The 15009-nt window shown below is 37.5% G+C and overlaps 1 protein-coding gene across 4 annotated transcripts in view; it reads right to left on the bottom strand.

Annotated features, from left to right (window-relative positions):
- The window catches only part of plxnb1b (plexin b1b), a 198064-nt gene that overhangs the window by 64071 nt on the left and 118984 nt on the right, over positions 1 to 15009 (bottom strand). For all 4 annotated transcript variants that reach the window (XM_062037858.1, XM_062037861.1, XM_062037859.1 and 1 more), the window contains 4 exons: positions 10412 to 10540; positions 10087 to 10187; positions 5213 to 5345; positions 3487 to 3643 (listed from right to left, as the gene is read on the bottom strand). In XM_062037858.1, the coding sequence (XP_061893842.1) occupies positions 3487 to 3643; positions 5213 to 5345; positions 10087 to 10187; positions 10412 to 10540 (520 nt within the window). The remainder of the gene's footprint in view (positions 1 to 3486; positions 3644 to 5212; positions 5346 to 10086; positions 10188 to 10411; positions 10541 to 15009) is intronic.

Below are 15009 nucleotides of genomic sequence, written 5' to 3'. Positions count from 1 at the left end.
AGTGGAATGGTTTGAATAGGTTGAAAAATGGACAATTTATTTTGAATGGGGAAAATGTCCCTGAAAACTGGGAATTCTTGGAAATCCGGGAATTTTTTAAAATTGTTGAAGGAGAGCACACAATTTTGAACCGGCTGCATTTTTTGGAGTTGGAACGGTTTGAATCAGATGAAACATTTGGGAATTGTGGAACTTTGAAGAATGTCCCATTTGTTTAAATGGGAATTTCAACATTTTTTGGGAATTTCGGTAAAAGCTGGAATTTTTTTTAAATGGTAAAAAAAAAACTGAATAGTCTGAATGAATTGAAATGGTTGGTGTTGAATTTTTTCAAATCGGTTGAGAAATGTTGAAGTAGTAACACGTTGAATTGAGAAATGGTATTACGGAATTCCTGGAATTTTGGGAAAAACAGGAATTTTTCCAGTTCAAAAAACAACTTTGTTTTTTGTCCTGATTAAGAGGAATGTTTTGACGGTTAAACGGTTGAAATGCGTTGAAAATGTGGGAGGAGTAGTCGCCAGAAAAAAGGGTGGAAATAGGGCTTTGGCAAACCAGGAATTCTGGAAAATCCTGGGATTTTTTTGAACTTGGAAAAAAGGGTAGTATACATTTCCAGGATGGTGAAATGTGTTGAAAGTGGAATGGTTTGAATAGGTTGAAAAATGTGCGAATTGTGGAAGTTTAAAAAATGGACAATTTATTTTGAATGGGGAAAATGTCCCTGAAAACTGGGAATTTTTGGAAATCCGGGAATTTTTAAAAATTGTTGAAGGAGAGCACACAATTTTGAACCGGCTGCATTTTTTGGAGTTGGAACGGTTTGAATCAGATGAAACATTTGGGAATTGTGGAACTTTGAAGAATGTCCCATTTGTTTAAATGGGAATTTCAACATTTTTGGGGAATTTCGGTAAAAGCTGGAATTTTTTTTAAATGGTAAAAAAAAAACTGAATAGTCTGAATGAATTGAAATGGTTGGTGTTGAATTTTTTCAAATCGGTTGAGAAATGTTGAAGTAGTAACATGTTGAATTGAGAAATGGTATTACGGAATTCCTGGAATTTTGGGAAAAAGAGGAATTTTTCCAGTTCAAAAAACAACTTTGTTTTTTGTCCTGATTAAGAGGAATGTTTTGACGGTTGAACGGTTGAAATGCGTTGAAAATGTGGGAGGAGTAGTCGCCAGAAAAAAGGGTGGAAATAGGGCTTTGGAAAACCAGGAATTCTGGAAAATCCTGGAATTTTTTTGAACTTGTAAAAAAGGGTAGTTTGAATTTCCGGGTTGGTGGAATGTGTTGAAAGTGGAATGGTTTGAATCGGTTGAAAAATGTGGAAATGGTGGACGTTTGAAAAATGGCCAATTCATTTTGAACGGGAAAAATGTCCCGAAAAACCTGAAATTCTGGGAAATCTGGGAATTTTTGTCAAGGGAAAGCCCGCGATTCTTGAATAGTTTGAAGTTGGAACGGTTTGCATCGGGTGAAACGTGGAAGGTAGAGCGCGCCAAAATCTGGAGACGAAGAAGTTAAATAAATAGATGAAATTTGGTGTGAATGTTTTGACATATTTGAGTCTCCCTTAAAGGCCTACTGAAATGAATTTTTTTTATTCAAACGGGGATAGCAGATCTATTCTATGTGTCATACTTGATCATTTCGCGATATTGCCATATTTTTGCTGAAAGGATTTAGTATAGAACAACGACGATAAAGATTGCAACTTTTGGTATCTGATAAAAAAAAGGCTTGCCCCTACCGGAAGTAGCGTGACGTAGTCAGTTGAACATATACGCAAAGTTCCCTATTGTTTACAATGATGGCCGCATGAAGTGAGAGAGATTCGGACCGAGAAAGCGACAATTTCCCCATTAATTTGAGCGAGGATGAAAGATTTGTGGATGAGTAAAGTGCAAGTGAAGGACTAGTGGGGAGTTGAAGCTATTCAGATAGGGAAGATGCTGTGAGAGCCGGGGGTGACCTGATATTCAGCTGGGAATGACTACAACAGTAAATAAACACAAGACATATATATACTCTATTAGCCACAACACAACCAGGCTTATATTTAATATGCCACAAATTAATCCTGCATAAAAACACCTGCGTGTTTGTTATGCTAGCTCCTAGCTCCTCTGCTAGCTCCTAGCTCCATAGAACACGCCAATACAATTCAAACACCTGATCAACACACACCATCACTCAGCCCAAAAGACCGTTTACCTAACCCAAGGTTCATAAAGCTTATATATTTTTAAAAAGTTACGTACGTGACGCGCACATACGGTCAAGTTATCGAATGTTTAGCAGCCAAGGCTGCATACTCACGGTACCTGATATTCAGCTGGGAATGACTACAACAGTAAATAAACACAAGACATATATATACTCTATTAGCCACAACACAACCAGGCTTATATTTAATATGCCACAAATTAATCCTGCATAATAACACCTGCGTGTTTGTTATGCTAGCTCCTAGCTCCTCTGCTAGCTCCTAGCTCCATAGAACACGCCAATACAATTCAAACACCCGATCAACACACACAATCACTCAGCCCAAAAGACCGTTCACCTAACCCAAGGTTCATAAAGCTTATATATTTTTAAAAAGTTACGTACGTGACGCGCACGTAGGTACGGTATGTGTTATGCTAGCTCCTCTGCTAGCTCCTAGCTCCATAGAACACGCCAATACAATTCAAACACATGATCAACACACACAATCACTCAGCCCAAAAGACCGTTCACCTAACCCAAGGTTCATAAAGCTTATATATTTTAAAAAAGTTACGTACATACGCAAAAAAAAGCCAAAGCTGCATACTCACAGTAGCACGTCTGCGTCTTTGTCATCCAAATCAAAGTAATCCTGGTAAGAGTCTGTGTTGTCCCAGTTCTCTACAGGCGTCTGTGTATCCAAATCAAAAGTCCTCCTGGTTAGAGTCTCTGTTATCCGAGTTCTTCCATCTTGACTGCATCTTTCGGGAATGTAAACAAAGAAGCGCCGGCTGTGTACTGTTGTGGCTGACTACGTTCGAAAAATACGTCCATTTCGCACCGACAACTTTCTTCTTTGCTTGCTTGGCTTCCTTCTCCATAATGCAATGAACATGATTGAAACAGATTCACGAACACAGATGTCCAGAATACTGTGGAATTATGAAATGAAAACAGGGCTTTTTCGTATCGGCTTCAATGTGGAAGGCATACCCGTGTTCGCCGGGCTACGTCACGCGCATACGTCATCCGCAGAGGCGTTTCGAACCGGAAGTTTAGCGGCAAATTTAAAATGTCACTTTATAAGTTAACCCGGCCGTATTGGCATGTGTTATAATGTTAAGATTTCATCATTGATATATAAACTATCAGACTGCGTGGTCGGTAGTAGTGGCTTTCAGTAGGCCTTTAAGAAGGACTGCTACACAGTCAGCATGAGGGATTTTTTTTACCAATGAGTTTACAAACAGAGGGGAAAAAAAGCTCACCTTGTCCTGGAGGCACCATGGGGACTTGGCTGGTGTGTGGAGACAAGCAGGTGACGCCGCTCCCAGTGACCGTGGCAGGACTACGGACGCCATGGAAGACACAGGAGTAGGACTCGCCCTTTTCTAAAGCTGGAAGTTCGGGAACTGACAAAAACACCTGCGGAGAGATCAGGTTAGCAGTGTATTCACCTTTGAAAGTGCGCTATACCTCGATGCACTTACGCCTTGGTTTTCTATTCTAACTTTCAGTTTTTGCAGAGAAATATTGCAAAAAATATGTCTCATGTTTTCCTGCACTGTCCTTCCTGGTTATCCACAAATATTGTGCCCAACAAATGAAAAAAAACTGAGATAATAATAACAATAATAATAATAGATTTTATTTGTAAAAATCACTTTACATTGAGCAAACAACCTCAAAGTGCTACAGTGTATTAAAAAAAAAAAAAAAAGATAATACAAATAAATAAAAATAAAAACTAGAACTAGCACGCATATATCTAAAAAAATGCTTTTTTAAAAAAAAGAAGGGTTTTTAAGCCTTTTTTAAAAGCATTCACAGTCTGTGGTGCCCTCAGGTGGTCAGGGAGAGCGTTCCACACATTGTTCTTATCTTTGTCCTCCGAGGTTGGAGGAGGTTAGTCTGTCCGGAGCGTAGGTGTCGTGTGGAGGATTTGGGGGGGATTTGGTATGATTAGTATTTGTTACCCTGTAACAAATACTGTAATATTGTACACGGTAATCAGGATTTGTTAAATATTGTATATATTATATACAAATATTATATAATATAATAATTAGACCTGCTCAGTGGCCTTGTGGTTAGCGTTTCCACCCTGAGACTGGAAGGTGGTGAGTTCAAACCCCGGCCGAGTCATACCAAAGACTATACAAATGGGACCCGTTGCCTCTCTGCTTGGCACTCAGCATCAAGGGTTGGAATTAGGGGTTGAATCACCAAAATGATTCCCGAGCGCAACCACCGCTGCTGCTCACTGCTCCCCTCACCTCCCAGGGGGTGAACATGGGGATGGGTCAAATGCAGAGGGTAATTTCACCACACTTAGTGTGTGTGTGACTATCGTTGGGACTTTAACTTTAACTTTTAATATAATATATCAGTATATATTATATACTGTATATATAATATGTAAATATTGCATACATGTTATATTTCATATTGCTAATACGGTACATTTTTAGTCTACTTTATACCTTTGGTTTTCACCCTCATTTTGTGCCCTCGTGTGCATTATCCTTTCCATCCGTATCCTTTCCATCCTTTGGAACTGAGCTACTGTGTGGAACAATTTCTCTTGTGGATCAATAAAGTTTGTCTAAGTCTAAGTCTAAGTAAAAACATTTCAAAAATAAAAAATAATAAGATGACACTGATTGTCATATTAGCATGAATTTAATTGCTTGCTAACTCACAAACTACCTAGCATGCTAGCTAGCATGCTAGCTAACAAACAATGTAGAAAACTGTCAAAATGACATAAAAATAATATCCTCTGTCCAGTTTTTGTCCAGCAAGGGTTGCATTCTTATAAATGAAAGGATGTTAAACATTAAATGTGTATCATGTACAACTTTTAAACATTTTATACTTTCAATGTGCTTAACTATGCTAAGCTATCTGACCAAGCCAGTATAATATTTATGATTTTTTTTACAATACACTATAGGCCACTGTAAAAAGTAAGTCAAACTGATGTGTTCTTACCGTTCTGCTTTCCTGCCTGCTGATGTTTGATGGGCTGAGTTCTTGGACAGCCAGACATTGTTGTTCCATGTCAAAGCTCCAAAGCCACTGACCAGGCTGGTTGCCACGGTGACACTCTGACTCCAGAAGACATCTACAGTACGTGGGAAACATCTCATTTGTTCTTCTTCAAAGTGATAATCATCATTCAAAACACATCAAATTTGTATCTTAAATAACAATTATTTGACTCATACTAGAAACTAGAAATTTCCGTTTTGACACCCACCTTGTGTCTAAATATAAATACAGTCGTAGTCAAAAGTTTACATACACTTGTAAAGAACATCATGTCATGACTGTCTTGAGTTTCCAAAAATTTCTACAAGTCTTATTTTTTTGTGATAGAGTGAGTGGAGCACATACTTGTTGGTCACAAAAAACATTCATGAAGTTTGGTTCTTTTATGAATTTATTATGGGTCTACTGAAAATGTGAGCAAATGTGCTGGGTCAAAAGTATACATACATCAATGTTAATATTTGCTTACATGTCCCTTGGCAAGTTTACCTGCAATAAGGCACTTTTGGTAGCCATCCACAAGCTTCTGCTTGAATTTTGACCACTCCTCTTGACAAAATTGACAAAACCCAGCAATATGTTTGGAGGAGAAAAGGTGAGACCTTTAATCACAGGAACACCAGGCCTACCGTCAAGCATGGTGATGGTAGTATTATGCTACGGGCCTGTTTTGCTGCCAATGGAAATGGTGCTTTACAGAGAGTAAATGGGACAATAAAAAAGGAGGATTACCTACAAATTCTTCAGGACAAGCTAAAATCATCAGCCCGGAGGTTGGGTCTTGGGCGCAGTTGGGTGTTCCAACAGGACAATGACCCCAAACACACGTCAAAAGTGGTAAAGGAATGGCTAAATCAGGCTAGAATGAAGGTTTTAGAATGGCCTTCCCAAAGTCTTGACTTAAACGTGTGGACAATGCTGAAGAAACAAGTCCATGTCAGAAAACCAACACATTTAGCTGAACTGCACCAATTTTGTCAAGAGGAATGGTCAAAAATTCAAGCAGAAGCTTGTGGATGGCTACCAAAAGTGCCTTATTGCAGGTAAACTTGCCAAGGGACATGTAAGCAAATATTAACATTGATGTATGTATACTTTTGACCCTCACATTTGCTCACATTTTCAGTAGAGCCATAATAAATTCATAAAAGAACCAAACTTCATGAATGTTTTTTGTGACCAACAAGTATGTGCTCCAATCACTTTATCACAAAAAAAAATAAGAGTTGTAGAAATGATTGGAAACTGAAGACAGCCATGACATTATGTTCTTTACAAGTGTATGTCAACTTTTGACCACGACTGTAAATGTACAATGTATGAATGTAAATCAACGTTTGGTGTATAAATATAAATACATCTTTGGTGTATACATATAAATAAATGTAATATAAATATAAATAAATATTTGGTGAAAAAAAAGTAAATAAATATTTGTTGTATAAATATAATCAAATATTTGGTGTAAAATGTAAATAAATATTGGTTGTATAAATATAAATAAATGTTTGGTGTGTAAGTGTAAATAAATGTTTAATGTATAAATTAAAATAAATGTTTGGTGTATAAATGTAAATAAATGTTAGGTGTGTAAATATAAATAACTGTGTGTAAATATGAATAAATGTTTGGTGTACAAGTGTAAATAAATATTTGGTGAAAAAAAGTAAATCAATATTTGTTGTATGAATATAATTGTTTGGTGTATAAATATAAATGAATGTTTGGCGTATAAATGTAAATAAATATTTGGTGTAAATGTGTAAATACATATTGGTTGTATAAATATAAACAAATGTTTGGTGTATAAGTATAAATAAATGTTTAATGTATAAATAAAAATAAATGTTTGCTATATAAATGTAAATAAATGTTAGGTGTATAAATATAAATAACTGTGTATAAATATGAATAAAGGTTTGGTGTATAAATAAAAATAAATGTTTGGTGTTTAATTGTAAATCAATGTATGGTGCATAAATATCAATAAATGCCTACCTCTTTAGGACGAACCTTTCTAGATATATAAAGATTTGTATTTACAACCTTAATAATAAAACATAAAAAAGCTTGTTGTGCATCCGGAAAGTATTCACAGCCATTCACTTTTTCCATATTTTGTCATGTTACAGCTTTATTCCTCAAATTCATTTTTGTCCTCAAAATTCTACACACAATACCCCACCATGACAATGTTAAAAGTTTTTTCATTTTTATTTAGCAAATTTATAAAAAAAACAAATAAAAAAAAACACATGTAGATAAGTATTCACAGCCTTTGCTCAATGCACCTTTGGCAGCAATTACAGCCTCAAGTCTTTTTGAAGACGATGCCACAAACATTTTAATTTCCCCTGAGGGAACTTTCCTGAAGGAATCAATAAAGTACTATCTATCTATCTATTTATCTATCAATGTTTGGTGTATGAATGTTTGGTGTATAAATATAAATAAATGTTTGGTGTTTTAATATAAATAAATGTTTGGTGTATAAATATAAATAAATGTTTTGTGGTAGATGGGGAGGTGTTTGGTGCCAATTGGCTGCCATGTTATCATCCGTCTAGGACAGCTGGGGCTACAGATGTAGATTAGCAGCACCATTGTGTAACTGTGAACAGAACCAATGATTGGTTTTCAGTGTAAATAATTTTTTTTGGAATGATCTGTTTGTAATAATTAGTTGTTTTTTTTCACTATATTATTAAACTGTCAGTTGGCTGTGTGTACTTGTGTGTGAGTCTTGAGTTAGTGTGTACACCAAATACAAGTGGCTCTGGGTGCATGTTTGTTTCATTAACCCAATTCTTTGCAATGCGCACACACGCGCGCACACACACACACACACACACACACACACACACACACACACACACACACACACACACACACACACACACACACACACACACACACACACACACACACACACACACACACACACACACACACACACACACACACACACACACACGAGACCTGCAAAAAATGCCTACCTCTTTAGGACCACCCTTTCTAGATATATAAAGATTTGTATTTACAACATTAATAATAAAACATAAAAAAGCTTGTTGTGAAAAATGTGTTGGAATTTCACAAGAAAAAGGTCACCATTTCACAAGAAAAAATTAGAATTTTGGCAGTATTATAATAAAAGTCGGCATTTTACTGATCGCAAGTCAAAATTTTACAAGAAAAACTGAACATTTGTGCAATGTTGGCAATTTTATTAAAAGAGTCGTAATTTTACCCGACAAAAGTCACAGTTTTCTCAGAAAACGTAAACATTTTGACAATATTATAATACAAATCTGATTTGACTTGGCAAAATTATGACAAAAGTCATAATTTTACTCAAAAAATGTCACTATTTTACAAAAACAACAAACAAATTGGCAATATTGTAATGAAAGTCAGAAACGTATATGACAAATGTCCCCATTCTGCATTAAAAAGTACTAATTTTACATAAAAAAGTAATAATTTTACATAAAAAAGTAATAATTTTACGAGAAAATATTGCAATATTTTTAGGACCACCCTTTAGGACCACCCTTTCTAGATATATAAAGATTTGTATTTACAACATTAATAATATATACATACTATGCAAACATAAAAAAGCTTGTTGTGAAAAATGAGTTGGAATTTCACAAGAAAAACTTGGAATTTTGGCAGTATTATAATAAAAGTCGTCATTTTACTGATCGCAAGTCAAAATTTTACAAGAAAAATTGAACATTTGTGCAATGTTATGACAAAAGTTGAATTTTACTCAATAACAGTCGCAATTTTACAAGAAAAAGCTTAAAATGTTGGCAATTTATGAAAAGAGTTGTAATTTTACCCGACAAATGTCACAATTTTCTCTGAAAACTTTAAAATTTTGGCAATATTATAATAAAAATCTGAATTTACTTGGCAAAATTATGACAAAAGTCACAATTTTACTCAAAAAATGTCACTATTTTACAAGAACAACAAAAACATTGGCAATATTGTGATAAGTCAGAATTTTTAATGACAAATGTCACCATTTTGCATTAAAAAGTAATAATTTACATAAAAAAGTAATAATATTATGATAACATATTGCAATATTACAGAAATAGAAAGAATATGAGAAATTGTTCCCAATTTTATAAGAAAAAAGTCGACACATTGTGAGAAAAATACTGATTTTACTTCATTTATTTTAATTTATTTTTTTTAATTTTTTTTAATCTTCATTATTTACTTGAAGTTATTACAATATGTCTCTACATACATATTTATTTATAAAAAAAACAAAACATTTTGGCCAAAGGGGGCGCATTTCAATTTCTTACACACACTTGTTATTTCATATGTTGACCAGAGGGGGAGCACTTCAATTTTTTTTACACACACTTCTTATTTCATATGTTGACAGTCATTTTTTTGGGATCACCCTAATTTTGATATATTTCACCAGCAGGGGTGCAAATGAGACATTCTCTATTAGATGCAATGTTATTGGGACCATGATTTATGTCCTCACTTGTTCACACCTCCTCATATGGACAGTACTTTTCCTTGTTGATGTCTCAAGAAGGGTGGAAATACAAGAACACACACACACACACACACACACACACACACACACACACACACACACACACACACACACACACACACACACACACACACACACACACACACACACACACACACACACACACACTATGTGTTTGTGTTTGTTTTGTGTGTTTTTTTGGTTTGTTTAAAACAGTGTTTGCTGTAGGTCATAGAGAGAAGAATCCTCAGTTCCTAAAGTGTATGTGTGAGCACCTCACCTTCCCTGGAGAACACACCAGCCACAGTAGGGGTCGTGTGCTTGCAAGCAGGAGTGACAGTCTGTGTGCTGCTGGCATTCGGCCACAGGTCTCTTCTGTAGCTGCGACCACAACAACAATGTTCAGTCGTGCAAAGCATCCCCAATAAGCTCAAACAAGGCATGACCCACTTTTCTCAGCAGGACAGTAGCAAATGAAAATATGCTCATCAGTATAATCCTCACAATGCATGGAAGGGTTTTGTATGAGAAACCAAAGCATTCCAGCCAGGACCAGGCTCTCTAGAGGTTTATTCCTGCGAGGGGAATTTATTTGGAGTGTTTACCAAGTTATGGGTCATGACGAAGAGATGCTCTTCCTCTCCATCCAGGACAAGGTCGGAACTAATGGCGACGTTGTGTTGGATGGACGTTATGGAGTATTCCTCCACCTCGCCGTTTGGTCCCAGGAACACCTGAGACAATTCACGTAGACAAATGCTTTCATGTTTAGACAATAAACCTCAATTACATAAAACAATATATAAATATAACATACACCATATAATACAACAACAAACAATGTAGAATATTAGACTACATATAATATACAAACCCCAAAACCAGTGAAGTTGCCACGTTGTGTAAATGGTAAATAAAACCAGAATACAATGATTTGCAAATCCTTTTCAACTTATATTCAATTGAATAGACTGCAAAGACAAGATATTTAATGTTCCAACTGAGAAACTTACTTTTTTTTGCAATAATCATTAACGGCAGCAACCCATTGCAAAAAAGTTGGCACAGGGGCATTTTTACCACTGTGTTACATGGCCTTTCCTTTTATCAACACTCAGTAAACGTTTTTGAAGTGGAATTCTTTCCCATTCTTGCTTGATGTACAGCTTAAGTTGTTCAACAGTCCGGGGTCTCCGTTATGGTATTTTACACTTCATAATGCGCCACACATTTTCAATGGGAGACAGGTCCAGACTACAGGCAGGCCAGTCTAGTACCTGCACTCTTTTACTATGAAGCCACACTGTTGCAACACATGGCTTGGCATTGTCTTGCTGAAATAAGCAGGGGCGTCCATGATAACGTTGCTTAGATGGCAACATATGTTGTTCCAAAACCTGTATGTACCTTTCAGCATTAATGGTGCCTTCACAGATGTGTAAGTTACCCATGTCTTGGGCACTAATACACCCCCATACCATCACACATGCTTGCATTTAAACTTTGCGCGTATAACAGTCCGGATGGTTCTTTTCCTCTTTGTTCTGGAGGACACGACGTCCACAGTTTCCAAAAACAATTTGAAATGTGGACTCGTCAGACCACAGAACACTTTTCCACTTTGTATCAGTCCATCTTAGATGAGCTCGGGCCCAGCGAAGCCGGCGCCATTTCTGGGTGTTGTTGATAAATGGCTTTGGCTTTGCATAGTAGAGTTTTAACTTGCACTTACAGATGTAGTGACCAACTGTAGTTACTGACAGTAGTTTCCTGAAGTGTTCCTGAGCCCATGTGGTGATATCCTTTACACACTGATGTCGCTTTTTGATGCAGTACTGCCTGAGGGATGGAAGGTCACGGCTTTGCCGCTTACATACAGTGATATCTCCAGATTCTCTGAACCTTTAGATGATATTACGGACCGTAGATGGTGAAATCCCTAAATTCCTTGCAAAAGCTGGTTGAGAAATGTTGTTCTTAAACTGTTTGACAGTTTGCTCACGCATTTGTTGACAAAGTGGTGACTCTCGCCCCATCCTTGTTTGTGAATGACTGAGCATTTCATGGAAGCTGCTTCTATACCCAATCATGGCACCCACCTGTTCCCAATTAGCCTGTTCACCTGTGGGATGTTCCAAATAAGTGTTTGATGGGCATTCCTCAACTTTCTCAGTCTTTTTTGCCACTTGTGCCAGCTTTTTTGAAACATGTTGCAGGCATCAAATTCCAAATAAGCTAATAATTGCAAAAAATAACAACGTTTTCCAGTTGGAACGTTAAGTTTGTCTTTGCAGTCTATTCAATTGAATATAAGTTGAAAAGGATTTGCAAATCATTGTATTCTGTTTTTATTTACCATTTACACAACGTGCCAACTTCACTGGTTTTGGGGTTTTGTATTAGGCGTGTGAGGCCATGAATGCTTCCTGTTCCTCATCTTCAATGTGTGAAATCCTACAGAAGAGAACAATCCCGTTACAAGTGCACCCCTAGTGGCAACACACGGATAGTACAACATTGTGGTGTGTTGTTTGGGGCTTCCAATCTGCTGTTATTTGGGTCAAAGCAGGAGAGTAGCATGACCAACTGGCACACTGTAGCCCTGGAAAAGTTGTTTACACGCACATGCACATCAGCTTCATTCCGCCTAATATGTCATTAGACATTTGAGTGTGGGGGTCGCTCTGTGCAACAAAAACTTTAATCTCCCTAATGGCAACATCCAGCGCAGGTCTTGGCTGAGGCTCCAACATCTGTGTGTGTGTGTGTGTGTGTGTGTGTTCTTGTATTTCCACCCTTCTTGAGACACCAACCAGGAAAAGTAGCTTCCATATGAGGAGGTGTTAACAAGTTAGGACCAAAATCATGGTCCCAATACGGAAAACCATTGCATCTAATAGAGAGCCAAATACTAGAGTCCGTGAACATTGCTCCAAAGTCAGGATTTTTTTGTTGATTTAATGTGCATACAAAAGTAAACATTGACAGGTGCAAAGGCAGCAACATATGATAAAACAAGACAGCAGCTAAAGAAGGACTTCCCTATTCATCCCCGAAAAAAACCCGCCAGTTGAACAGCTGATTTTACGACTTCCGGTGCCGACGTAAGACAATCCGCGTCCCATGTGTGACCATAGGATGAACAAATACACTACGGTACTAAGACTATAGTGGCCATTAAAGGCCTACTGAAATGAGTTTTTTTATTTAAACGGGGATAGCAGATCCATTCTATGTGTCATACTTGATCATTTCGCGATATTGCCATATTTTTGCTGAAAGGATTTAGTAGAGAACATCGACGATAAAGTTCGCAACTTTTGGTCGCTGATAAAAAAAAGCCTTGCCTGTACCGGAAGTAGCGTGACGTCGCAGGTTGAAAGGCTCCTCACATTTCCCCATTGTTTACAGCAGCAGCGAAAGCGATTCGGACCGAGAAAGCGACGATTACCCCATTAATTTGAGCAAGGATGAAAGATTCGTGGATGAGGAACGTGAGAGTGAAGGACTAGAGTGCAATACAGGACGTATCTTTTTTCGCTCTGACCGTAACTTAGGTAAAAGGGCTCATTGGATTCCACACTCTCTCCTTTTTCTATTGTGGATCACGGATTTGTATTTTAAACCACCTCGGATACTATATCCTCTTGAAAATGAGTCGAGAACGCAAAATGGACATTCACAGTGACTTTTATCTCCACGACAATACATCGGTGAAGCACTTTAGCTACGGAGCTAACGTGATAGCATCGTGCTTAAATGCAGATAGAAACAAAATAAATAAGCCCCTGACTGGAAGGATAGACAGAAGATCAACAATACTACTATCAGGAGACACCGAACCAAACACTGGACCTGTAACTACACGGTTAATGCTGTGCCGCCTGTCGAAGCCTAACAATGCTGTTGCTAACGACGCCATTGAAGCTAACTTAGCTACGGGAACTCGTCAGAGCTATGATAAAAACATTAGCGCTCCACCTACGCCAGCCCTCATCTGCTCATCAACACCCGTGCTCACCTGCGTTCCAGCAATCGACGGCGCGACGAAGGACTTCACCCGATCATCGATGCGGTCGGCGGCTAGCGTCGGATAGCGCGTCTGCTATCCAACTCAAAGTCCTCCTGGTTGTGTTGCTGCAGCCAGCCGCTAATACACCGATCCCACCTACAGCTTTCTTCTTTGCAGTCTCCATTGTTCATTAAACAAATTGCAAAAGATTCACCAACACAGATGTCCAGAATACTGTGGAATTTTGCGATGAAAACAGAGCTGTTTGTATTGGATACAATGTGTCCACATACTTCCGTTTCAACCATCGACGTCACGCGCATATGTCATCATAACTACACGTTTTCAACCGGAAATGTGGCGGGAAATTTAAAATGTCACTTTATAAGTTAACCCGGCCGTATTGGCATGTGTTGCAATGTTAAGATTTCATCATTGATATATAAACTATCAGACTGCGTGGTCGCTAGTAGTGGCTTTCAGTAGGCCTTTAACAGTTAGCTTCTACAGCTGGGTTGCCCAAAGTGTGGCACATGGGCCATCTGTGGTCCGTGACTCGTTTGTCATCGGCCTTAAGCACATTACAAAAAATAAAAAATAGAGATCGGATTTAGGGATTTTTCAATTGACTGTGTGTCGGTTTTTAAAGTGCTCCCCCTCTGGTCAACATATGAAATAACAAGTGTGTGTAAGAAATTAAAATGCATCCCCTTTGGCCAAAATTAATAAAAAGAAATATGTATAAATAGATATACTGTAATAACCTGAAGTAAATAATGAAGATTAAAAACCAATTACAAAAAAAAAAAGAAAAAGAAAAAAAAAAAAGTACTAAAAGGCTTACCTTTTTTATATTTGCATAGTATGTATATATTATTAATGTTGTAAATATAAATTTTATATACCTAGAAAGGGTGGTCCTAAAGAGGTAGGCATTTTCAGAGGTCTCAAGAAGGTAACAAATACAAGAAAGTGTGTGTGTGTGTGTGTGTGTGTGTGTGTGTGTGTGTGTGTGTGTGTGTGTGTGTGTGTGTGTGTGTGTGTGTGTGTTAGATATTAGGTTTCGAAGCTGGCGGGGTGATTGGACAGCGTGTTACAGTTGACCCTTCAGGTATGTGAAGGATTCAAAGTCAGTTTTGTAGTCCAACACTCTTTGATCTCCTCTAAAGCGGAACATCCATGCTAGAATAA

This window comes from Entelurus aequoreus, linkage group LG26, assembly GCF_033978785.1.
Source record: "Entelurus aequoreus isolate RoL-2023_Sb linkage group LG26, RoL_Eaeq_v1.1, whole genome shotgun sequence".
Taxonomy (NCBI): Eukaryota; Metazoa; Chordata; class Actinopteri; order Syngnathiformes; family Syngnathidae; genus Entelurus; species Entelurus aequoreus.
This window is presented reverse-complemented; position numbering and strand designations above follow the sequence as displayed.